We start from the raw sequence: 12022 nt of genomic DNA on the forward strand, positions 1-12022 counted from the left end.
TGGCCTCTGATGGCTCTGTAAAGCTAACACATCCTCCCTTGTTCTTTTGCTCGAGCTGGCAACCATTGCCCAGAAAACAGGATGCCCCTCAGCATCTAACACAAACCTGTAAGAAAGCATCCAAAGACAATACGCTTCTTCGTTCTAGGAATACACTCCATCAGGCACAGATTGGCTCCCTCCACTCTCTATCAGGCATTCTGTAATTTCATATAGGTGGAGTAAATCCAGCCACAACCTTTCACTTCCATGGCGGTTGTGTGGTGTGGGGAGACAAGAAAGCACAGTTGATAGAACTCCACAGAGATCTGAGTCTGACACTAAGGGGCATCATAATAGCCAGTGAAGGAGTTTCGGGGCTCCTCAGAGAGATGAGCAAAAAGAAAGCTGGGGTTAATTTGAAATTGATGACATGCATTCTGTCTCGTCGCCTGAAAGTTTTCACTTGAGAGATGAACTATACAGGACTTCTGATCTGCGTTCACTGCCTCCTAGGAGCCAGATAGCCGTAGAACCTCCCGAATTATCTCAGGGACTGTAAAACTAATGGATTAGGTTGCAAAATCTTGGGACGAAGGGTACAATCAAGGTACTAGACCCAGAACAGCATAAAAAAACCTCACTCTGAGATATCGGTTAAGCCCAATAAGCAATGTGTAACTCTGTTTCCACAGTTTTAAATGGGGAAAGAAAACTCTTCTACAGTCTACCTCATAAATTTGTTGTGAGGCTCAGTAAGTAAAAGAAGTGAAAGTGTTTTTGCACTGTTAAAAGCTAAACTTGCCATGAATATAAGGAATTATTAAGATTATTATGCCTGTGGGGAGGCTTGATACAGAAACTGGCTCTGATTCAAAACCATGGGGATAACAAGTCACTCAAAACACTTAGTTTTGGCTGTGGGCAATGCTGTTCTGAACAAATTGGCTTTGAAATAATGGTACCCGAAAAGACCCTTTGTAGCTTGAGTAAAGCCCGACCTGACTTTTGTATAAGTAAGCATCCAAGGGTCAGAGTCTTTTAACTTCTTGTGGATAAAGGCTCCAACCTCAGTCCTGCTTCTTGGCCTTAGTTGATGGACTCACCCTACCACCCCACCGATCAGCTCAGGGCTTTGGCATCTTCAATCTGGAAGCACTATCTGCTTTCCTCTCCTCCCTGACCTTGATCCTAAAAGACCCCACCCCACTGTGTATGTGTACATGTGCGTGGGGGGTGGGGATGTCTGGTTTACCTTACTTTACATCTGGAAAAAAATAGCTCCCTTTGTGTTTCTTCAGATAGAAAAGCTAGATGTCTTGAGTTGCAGTAAGAAGCATTTCTTTCAAAGCAAACTTGTTAAAATAAATACAATTCACAAGGTGTCAAAGCCTTCCTTTTGAGCAATTAACATTTGAGCACAGGGACCACCTTGGGAATCTGATAGAAGCCGTGAACCATTCCACAGAAAAATGTATATTTAGACATACACACAACATTTTATATATGATTTCAGGAGGCTTATGTACCCTTTGGAGCAAGGATTAGGATCTTTGGCCCACGGGCACCATTTTGAGGATTAACCTTGTTGCAAGTGCTATGACTCCAAGGGCAGATTATTGCCAGTTAATCGTGCTGTTCTTCAGAAGAGAAAAGAAATTTTCTAGGACAGTGATCACATGAGAAAACTGTTTCAGCTTTTGTTGTGTTTTGTTTTTTTGTAAACTGAAAGTCAGATTCTTACCTCTGGCAGCATGATGAGGCTGAATGTCAGGATGAAGAGAACCATGTTTACTCCATACATCCATCTCAAGAAGAGGAAGTACGAGGCCACGGAGGAGCCAAACTGACCTATCAAAAAGGAAATGAAAATGTTGAAAGACAGGTCAGAACCAAACGAAACAAAAGCTGTGTCTGGGTGCTTTCGAAAATAAATCTGCTCATTGCAACACATTGGTCCTTTCCACATTGACAGTCTTCAGCATTCTGTTTCTATCCAGGAAGAGAAAACGTTATTGGTAACGGAAATGCTGTCTACTGTGTGGATGCAGTTGTGGAGAATGACTGTGACCCTACGCCTTTAGGGCCCATCCAAGGGAGAGCTGCCTGGGGCTTAGCACCTAGGGTTGCTAGGTGAAAGCCCATTTTATTCCCGGAGCTAATAAGTTAATAACATTAAGTTGAGCGAATACGCGTAAAGTGGTTACCACAGTATCTGCCGGTAGTTAGCTACCATTATGATTATAATCACTACACTTCTGCCTCCTTTCTCTCAGGCAACAACGCCTTTCTCAAAAGCCTTTCCCACATCCTTCAGGGACAGCTGGCCTGCAGATCCTCCTGGGCTATTTGTCTGCATCGCTGGTATTTTTTAGGTACAGCGCAGGAGCTGAAGTTCATTCACTCACTCTTCACATACTTCCAGTATTTTCCCTCAGGAATTACCTTAGATGTGAAACACAATGTCACAGACAGGGTTGTTGCCCTAATACAGTTTACGTTTTAGTGAGGTATGGAAACAACAGAGAGGCAGGGATTTTAAAAATAAATAAATAAAATATATGTATTTATCACAATGTATGTGCTATATGCTATTATATAGCATGTTATATGTATGTACAGTATGTGTCATATTATATATTCTATATGTACAATATATATGTATATTCAAATACATTGTATAATATCTGCGTATTATGTATGGTATATCTTATGTGCCTGTAGCATATATATGATATGTAAAATCACATATGATGACATTATTATAACAATTATACATGGACCTAATATGTAATTATACATATAATTATAACAATTATATACATATAATTATAACAATTATATAACAAATATAAAACAATTATATATACCAGATAGGTCCTAGTGAGAAGAAGGTAAAATACTGAGAAGGTTGCTTTCGATAAGCTCGTTGAGGAAGGTGTATCAGAATGGGTAACAGTCGAGCAGAGGTCTGAAGTTGGAGGAAGAGGCAGCAAACGCTCAGGCTGGGGAAGAGCAGCTCAAGCGGAGGAAAGAGCGAGAACAAATATCTGGAGGCAAGTGAGAGCTTAGGACAATTGAGGAACCAACCGAAGGACTATGTGGTGGGAGCCCAGTGAACAAGGGAAAGCGGTGACAGATGAGGGATGAAGAGACAAGCCAAACCACACTGTATAGGGCCTCCTAAAGACAGGTAAAAAGTGAGACTTTTATTTTAAATGTGTTGGGAAAGTCGCCAACAGGTGCTAAACAGCAGGATTGGGTGTGGGGGCGGGATGGGAAGTACACTGTGGCCTTTAAAGTCTCTTCAGCTTTGGGAAACGAATTGGGAGGGGACAGGCAAGAATGTGCCATCAACATGCACGTGCCTCAGTGGAAAGTGATCTGTCCACATTGTATTTATTGAGAAAAAAATTAAAAAACAAAACAAAACAGGGGTGCCTGGGTGGCTCAGTCGAGCCCCGCGTCGGGCTCCCTGCTCAGCGGGAGGACTGCTTCTCCCTCTCCCACTCCCCCTGCTTGTGTTCCCTCTCTCTCTGTGTCTCTCTTTCTGTCAAATAAATAAATAAAATCTTTAAAAAACAAAACAAAACATTATCTTAAATCAGAGAATGGAAGAGGAAGAAAGACCAGGAATTCGGAGTCTCAGGTGGCGATTTCACTGATTAACAAAAGCCCAACTTTCTTTGATCATCGCTTAAAGTTCAACCCCAAGGTGCTAGTTTTCTTCCCGATTCCCAGTTCCCCTTTGCAGCTGCCCAAGAAGAAATGATAAACATCCGCGGCCACCCACCGCATCAGGCCCTTTTTCCTGACTCCTTCAGCAAAACACCTCCGGGGACCAATGGCTTTCTTGGCCCTCTGGCTTTGCAGCATCACCAGCAGGGAAACATTATTGCAGAAAGAAGGAGGTTCAGGGGAAGCAAATTCCAGTCTCCGCTTAGTAAGATGAGGCTGACATCACACGAGTCATGCTTTCGTTTCTGAAACTTAGTCTATTCATTAGGAGCCACCTTGCCTATTCCCACAACACAGTGACAATTTTTATAGAAACGGACAAAAAAAAAGTCAGCGTCTAAACGGACATTTAAAAAAAATCAATTATTTTCAAGTCTGACTATTTGGATTCATTTCACTTTGTAGAGAAAGGCAGAGTTCTACTGGATTTCTAAAAGGGTATGGTTTTGATAAACATGCCCATAGGTGCTGTAACCAGATGCACGGGTCCATCTGCAGAAAGGCTACGCAGATCTGCCCCTCCCAGGACATCTGATCATCCACCTGGCTCCCAGTGATTTCAGATCATTTCATGGCTGTTATCTATGTTCTCTAGTAACAACTGCCCTAGCCCGTCTCAGCCAGGTTCATTTGTCATGTTTTATTGAAGGCACTGCTTGCTAGTCATTACAGTTACTCATTAACTGGAGAAGGAACTTTGTCTCTAGGTATCTGGAGCAAGCTTTTCCCTGAAACACACAGGAGATCTTCTGGTATAGAGTCCCAAGCACCGGATGCTGACTCATCCTTTCCTCCTTCCCCATCCCTCCCTCCATCCCGCCCTCCCTCCTTCAATCCCTCCCTCCCTTCCTTCCTTCTTTCCTTTCCCACCTTCCTTCTTACAGTTTTGCTCTTCTCATTAGCACCCACGGCCCATTTTCTCTCAGCCCCCATACAGAAACCCTAGCAAATGAATTTCTTAAATTGAGTACAGAGTGTAAATATACCTAAAGGCAAAAAAGAGGAGCACATTATAATGTTTCAGAAAGTCTCCCCTCCCCCATATATAATCTATATTCATTATGGATGAAATATCTTTTAGACTCCAAAGCTTTCAGGCTGCATCTTTTCACAACTATTTTATTGGAAGTAGAGAAGTAAGGATTAAGCACCCCCCTCCTTTTTTTCTTTCTTTTTCTTTTTCTTTTCTTTCTTTCTTTCTTTCTTTCTTTCTTTCTTTCTTTTTTTTTTTTTACAGAATCCTAAGTCTAAAGGAAATGAATTTCAGGAAAACAGATTTCATTAAAATTAATGATTGTACAAAAGACCCAGACACAGGTCAAAGAGACCAAGAAATCCAGAAGACATTATTCCTTCTACAGAACTCTTACCAATGGCAGAGGGCAGAGGACAGTAACAAAAGAAAGACTGTAAAGGAAAGAACACAAATCAACTGGTTGGCATCCAAGCTCCAAAGGACCTTTCCCTGTCTCAACACAAATAATAAAAAAATAAAGAAAGAATGACATAAAATAAAATAAATTAAAAAGGAGAACTCTTCCCTCTTCACATCCATTTATCCTAGTGGTTCTATCTGATCAGAGGTAGGTGGCTAAATCTGGCATTGACTGAAAAGAGAAACCTTCCTAAAGTGTAGCTAAGAGATCGTAATTAAAAAGAACAGTCATTCCGTGTGCTTCGTCTCTTAGATAAAATTGTTTCATTCTTGTAAAGAACAGGAATAAGGAGGAGAAGTAGTAGTAGTAGTAATAATAATAGCTGATATATCTTGCTGGTCAATTATGCATACCGTAAACTTCTCCAGCATCACTCATTTTATTGCTTTTAGAACCCGATAAGGTTAAGTGTTATTAGTCCCACTGTGGATGGGGACCAAAAACCTAAACACAGCATTTGACTGAACCAAGACTTGATTAATAATAGCAATAGCTAACATTTAATGAATTTTGTTTCAGACACCTATTTTGATCTTGTGTATTAATTCCTTTAGTCATCATGGAATTCCTGCAAGAAGAGAATTCCTATACTCTCACTTTACAGAGACTTAGGCCCATGGGTTATACAGCTAGTAAATGATGGAACCAGGGCTACATAGGGAGTTATGTAGTAATAGGTAGTAAATGATGGAGCCAGAGTTCTAAACTAGGCAGCCTTGATCTGTAGGCGTGTGACTCCAAATCCAGATCTCTCTTAACCACAGTACTATATTGCTACCCAAGTAGAATCATAATTACACTATTTTTTTAAAAATAACTATAGTATATGGAATAAATAAGCCATGAATGTGTATGTCTGAAAAAACATAGGCATTATCCACCAATCAGCTAAGGCCATTCACATTCATAAATTGGGCTGGTGCCCAGAAATGACCAATTCTTTTTTTCTTTAATCTGACTAATAAATTCTGTTTCCATAATGAATTATTAATACAGTAAAACAAGTCCTTGGTACCTTTTCTAGTGAGGCCTTGTAAGCTTATGCAATATTCTTGTTGCTGAATTTTCTGGCATTTCTTTTAAATTAAGGTTAAAGTTTCACCTCTCCCTCTGGTTATTTATTATTAAGGCAAAGTAATTTGTAGTCTATCATCATGTATAATTTCCTCTTGAACAGATGGGTAATAAGACAGGCAGACAAATATGAGCATTTCTAAGTGGGAAAAGACCAATTAAATCACCTGCTGTATGAGCACAGTATAAATACCATCTTGTTAGGCTAGGACATGAAGCATAGTTGCTTTCGAACTGATTTAGGGGAATTAAATGTGGCAAATTTGATTTGCATTTTCTGCAGCTCTTAGGCCAGTAGAGAAACATGAGGTTTAAACTCTGTTCTTAGGGTTGTCTATCTGCAGATCTTTCTGGTCCGAAAAATAGGTCTCTCACACCTATTTCGATGCCATACTTTATTATTAGGAAGAAATAGATTTCAGTTCTGAGAAAGACTTGTGATCTCCAGCTTGAAGGACATTCCATGATTTAATCCATGGTTTTGATAATAATTCTGGAGTCACAATGGATATAGATGATATTTCCTGGGAGTACAAATACACAGCTTTTTCAGCAAAATACGTAATGAAAAGTAGTTAATAAAGTTCATCCTTGTGGGTAATCCTGGGTTTTTAGCATGGCTTCTTCACAAGGCTGGCAAGACAGTAAAATTCCACAGCATCCCCACATGATGTAGAACTTCACAGCATCCCTTTGCGGCAGGAATGATCAAATCTATTTTTGATGTGAAAAAAAATTGGGGAGTCCTCAAGTGAGTACCTGGTCCACACTAGCAAAGGGATCCAGGCCTTACTGGAATCATGATGGGAGACAGCATGAGTTTTAGACTTGATTTAAGTCCACCTCTCGATTCTGCTAATTATTAGAGCTTTATGGAAACTCAGAGAAGTCTGGTAATTTGGGACTTCTTTAAAACCACACTTACAAAAATACTTGTTCAGTATTATCTAGAGATTGAGCAGAGAATGAGGGCAAATGGATTAGAAAGACTTCAGAATGGAGCTTAGCTGCTCCTGTTTTAAACATGCCTCTGACCACAACCTGAACTTTCTTCATGATTTAATTGCTTATATTTTATGACCTGCCTTCCCCACCCACATGCCTATTAACACAATTGGATGTAAAATCAAGCCTCGCCTGTCTTTGTCAGCATTGTATGCCCAGTGCCTGGAAAACAGGCCTAATAATGGCAGGCACTCAATGAGTATTTGCTCAATTAATCAGTCCAGTCAAGTTTATTTTGAAGATTAAATGAGGTATTACATGTTAGATTATTCTGACTTTCAAAAGGAATACAATTATTTCTCAAACTTCTGTAAGATTAAGTGGTCATTTCTGTAAGAGAAAAGACTTGGTATTATTTTAAAATATGAAATACGTATTTTATAAATAGGGTACATGTTTAATCTACTTTTTTCTAAGAAGAACTGACATAGAAGGTAAATTATGCAGGCCTCTCTTACTGTAAGTCTGTTTTTCATTTAACTGTTTCAACGATTTATCACTCAAAAGTATAAAGAACTTCATCTGCTTACGTATAAACCTCAAACTGATTGTAACTTCTAAATCATAGAATGTTGGGTTGGAAATTGCCTTCTATAGGAACGAGTTAAACCCCAAATGTGGAAACAGAGGGCCCCAGATATTGAAGAATTAGCCATACTATAGAGCTGGTCCTCTATAAAGGACCTCAACCTTTAGAAAACTGATTCCATGTCCCATTTCTTTTCCAATTTCCGTTTAATTAAGTTTCAAAGACCATCACAAATACATGCTCCCCCATCTTTGGTAGGGGACTTTCTATGAGATGGTTGGTCCAACCCAATGACTTTACTAATACACTTTTAGAGAGGCCTCCTACTTTTCAACTACTACAATCGCCCAAAAGCATATGGTGTACTGATGATTATCATTAAGATCATAATGCATTAAGTACCTTAGGAAGCTTAAGTCTGTAATTAAATAAATAGCTCATTCAAAAATAAACACATGAGAAAATGGGACACAATTTCCCAAATTGGATAATGATCAAGAAAATCTCTAACTGCTCATCCTGCCATTGCTCTGGTCGAATCCACTCTGGGACCTGATGCAAAAGAAAAAGTTTATAAAATTTTCCTTCAAGTAACAAATGAGCAAGCCACATTGAGAAAAACCACAAGCCGTGGACCCAGAGAGACTTCACCTGACATCTCAGCTCCTCCGGTCACTAATTCTGGGACCTTTATTTAACCGCAACTTGAAAATAGGAAGGCTAATGGGCACATTGCAGGCATGTTTGAGATTATATGAAGTATTTGTAGGGTATCTGAGTGACACCCAAAGAGTGGTGGTTGTGGCGACTGTTGATGGAATAGAAAATAAGGATCAATTCTTCACAGTGAGGCAAAGCACCATGAAAGGTGGAGAAATCAGGACAACCTAATCAAACCTGAAATTGCACATGGAAGAGAAAATAACCCGCATCTGCTGGAATTACCCAACTGACTGTTCCAAATTTCCTGGAGGAAGAGGGGAGGAAGGAAGATAACTAAAAGTATAATTGAGTGGCTCTCGATCTGTCATTCCCCTAGTAACACACATGCTAGATGGTGGTTATATTGTCACTCATTCCTGTGTGAAATTCCTGGCAAAAAAAATAATTCCATGTGTTTCTATCCCACTCAAGATAGGCTATTGCAACACAATTGGGCAGGACATTATTATTGAGACAAGCTAGAACCTGCTAGAACCTAGTGGACCTTCCAAATAAATAATTGCAAATGTACATTTTAACTCTCATTATTATAAATTTCTTGGGCTACATCTCAAGACCAATCAAGATTCAACCCTATCATCTCATAGATGAATAGACTGAGGCCCAGAGGGATTAAATGACTGCCTCAGAGTTGAACAGCACATCGGCTGCAAAGCAAGAACCAAATCCAGAGTTATTTTTACACAAATTGTATCAAGACCTTAATGTTCCAAATGGCTTTCTGCTCCTCAATGCCTCTCAAGGTACCACATTTGAGCTGTACACTTGAAACTTAAGGATTCCATGGTGTCTGTTCTTTTCTGGTGGGTCTAAATTCCTTTTCCCATTTCCTAGAATGGTAGACGTTTGAAGAACATCTACTATTTAATTTTATTTGAGGCATATTTATTAAGGTCAAGCAAAGTCTAGGTCTGGTGATCCAGGAGTAAACCAAACCAAACCTCTGCTTTCATAGTCTACCGGAAGAAATAAACACAAAATAAAATGAAATGAAATTATGTTTAAAAACTAAATTAAAAATACAGTATTTTAGATTGCAAGTGTTAAGGAGGAAAATAAAGCAATGATGGGTGGTACAGGAATCTGTGGGAGGAAGTGCAATTAATTAGCTGATGTATTTTTAATTCATTGCCACTTGATAATGAGAGACAGAGGACTGAGGATAGGCACTCCTAAAACATGCCCAATCATGTCCGTGAAATATCCATCAACTGTGTTATCTCCCTATGGAGCCTCCATTTTAATTATGCAACGCCACATTTAAGCAGCAGGAAAACCTGCCTCTCGATCTGAAAAGTCAGGGAGGAAAATCAGATCCTAGTCAAAACTCCTAGAAACCAAAATATGGCAAGATTGTGCTCAGAAATGTTTGAAATATTATCCCTTTTTCTTTACATTCCTTATTATTATTACATTCTTTGTATATTTTTAAAAAATTATTTATTAGGGCGCCTGGGTGGCTCAGTTGGTTGGGCGACTGCCTTCGGCTCAGGTCATGATCCTGGAGTCCCTGGATCGAGTCCCGCATCGGGCTCCCTGCTCGGCGGGGAGTCTGCTTCTCCCTCTGACCCTCCCCCCTCTCATGTGCTCTCTCTCATTCTCTCTCTCTCAAATAAATAAATAAAATCTTTAAAAAAATTATTTATTACATTTACAATATTTAAAAATCTTTACTTGCCTTATTCTAAGCCTAGAGCACTGTTCTAAATAGGCTTTCGATTGAGTATATTCTCCTGACTTCTTTGTAACCTAGGAATACTGTATCAACTGAAGGCACAGTATGATATTCACATAGCAAGTTCCTGGATGATGATTACTTATTCTACTTCAGATCTGAAAATGAGGCTTTAAGATTTCTTCATTCTTTTTAGACATTGTTCATTTTGATTATTGTCTAACTCTCATAAAAATATATCTTCAATGTCATATTCATTGCCAATATAAAATTGCTGCTTTCCCAGTGATATATATAACTCAGTGTCATTGACACAATATTGACTTACTTGTATAGGAGAGAAAAGGTCAGAATGAGAATATTTTGGTCTAACATAGAAAGGGAGAGTAGGGTCTCCAGTGCTGTGATTGGTAAGTGCTTGCAAATTTTCACAGTTCAAAGAGAATGTAAAAAATGGTTATTTTTGTTTGTTCATTTTCTTGTTTTTAATCTTTCCAATAGTATAGAAGCTGAGAAAGGCATCTGATAAGCTTATGAAACAACCTTCCCATCTAATGAGATCTCATGAGCACTTACTTTCAATTGCCTTGATTTTGTTTTCCCATGGGATGCAGGCGGCTTTGAAGTTTTCAAAATCACGAAGAAATTTTGCCCATTTCTGAAAAGAAAGCCAAATACAACAGTAAAACTCAGCCTCTTGTTTGCCAAGAGGTTTATCCTTCACCCCCATCCCAAAATATCACAAGACAATGAGCTTGGAAAGATCTCTCTGGTGCCACGTAAGGCTTTTTGTAAAAAGAGGAAAAGAGTAGGTTTTAGTTGCCTCCCTGTTCCCCAACCACCTCCACACCAATTCAATTAAAAAAAAAAACTTTTATGGATCTCCTGTTTTATAGCAAATAGGCTGAGACAGATCTGTGTATTCTGACAGACAATAAGGGAGCAGGAACTGAGTTGGCACCTAATATTAGGTGATCGGCAAATTTTATGTGTTTAATTAAATACTCATTGAGTGAAGAAATTGATGAAATATGAATAAAACATAGCTCCTGCCTTGAAGGGTTTCTTACTCTACTAGAGTAAGCTGAACATAAACAAGTAACTTCAATACAGGATGGTAAGTGTTATGACATAGGACACTTTTTATTCTGGTAAAGTAGAGCATCTAATTAAATGGAAAGGCATGGTATCATAGAAAAGGGAGGAAGAAAAAGAATCACACATTAGTTTTTATAAAAGACCTTCCTTCCATTTTATTCCACACTGTTGGGCCATCTGTGGTCAAGAGGACCACAAGGACCACACGGAAGAATGGGAATGGGGCAAATAACTTGGCGTAAGTGCACATTATGCCGGGATCACGTGTGAGATGGACAGGCATGTAGGGCCCAAATAAGAGTATGAGACAAGTCTGAAGTTCAAAAGATGACCCAAACTAGAGACAATCCAAATGTCCATCTACAAGAGAATGGATTAATAAATTGTGGTACCTTCATACAATGGAATACAACATATTGATAAAAATGGACTAGAGCTACCACAACATGAATGTATCTCATGATGCATCAAAGAAGGCAGAAACAAAAATATAAATACTATAAGATTCTATTCATTTAAATTATAAAAACAGACAAAACTACTCTATGGTATACATCATAAATCTTTCTATCTCTATTTCATATGTAAGATTTGTGATTTTTATTCACAAAACCCCATCTGTATGGAAATGCATTTAGCTTACAAGTGGGGTAACAATTGTAAAGAGGGGACAATAATGCCTACATACCTACTTTGCTTTGAGAATTAAATATGATAACTTCATAGAAGGATCCAGTTCAGTGTTTAGCATATAGTAAATACTAA

General features: G+C 38.9%; 1 protein-coding gene across 1 annotated transcript in view; it reads right to left on the reverse strand.

Moving 5' to 3' along the window:
* Window positions 1-12022, reverse strand: part of TMC1 (transmembrane channel like 1) — a 104791-nt gene that overhangs the window by 60209 nt on the left and 32560 nt on the right. The window contains exons 7-8 of the mRNA XM_035028966.1: window positions 10736-10817; window positions 1724-1830 (exon numbers count right to left, since the gene is read on the reverse strand). Coding sequence (XP_034884857.1) covers window positions 1724-1830; window positions 10736-10817 — 189 coding nt within the window. The remainder of the gene's footprint in view (window positions 1-1723; window positions 1831-10735; window positions 10818-12022) is intronic.

This window comes from Mirounga leonina, unplaced genomic scaffold, assembly GCF_011800145.1.
Source record: "Mirounga leonina isolate KUSES-001 unplaced genomic scaffold, KU_Mleo_1.0 Mir_224, whole genome shotgun sequence".
NCBI classification, from domain to species: domain Eukaryota; kingdom Metazoa; phylum Chordata; class Mammalia; order Carnivora; family Phocidae; genus Mirounga; species Mirounga leonina.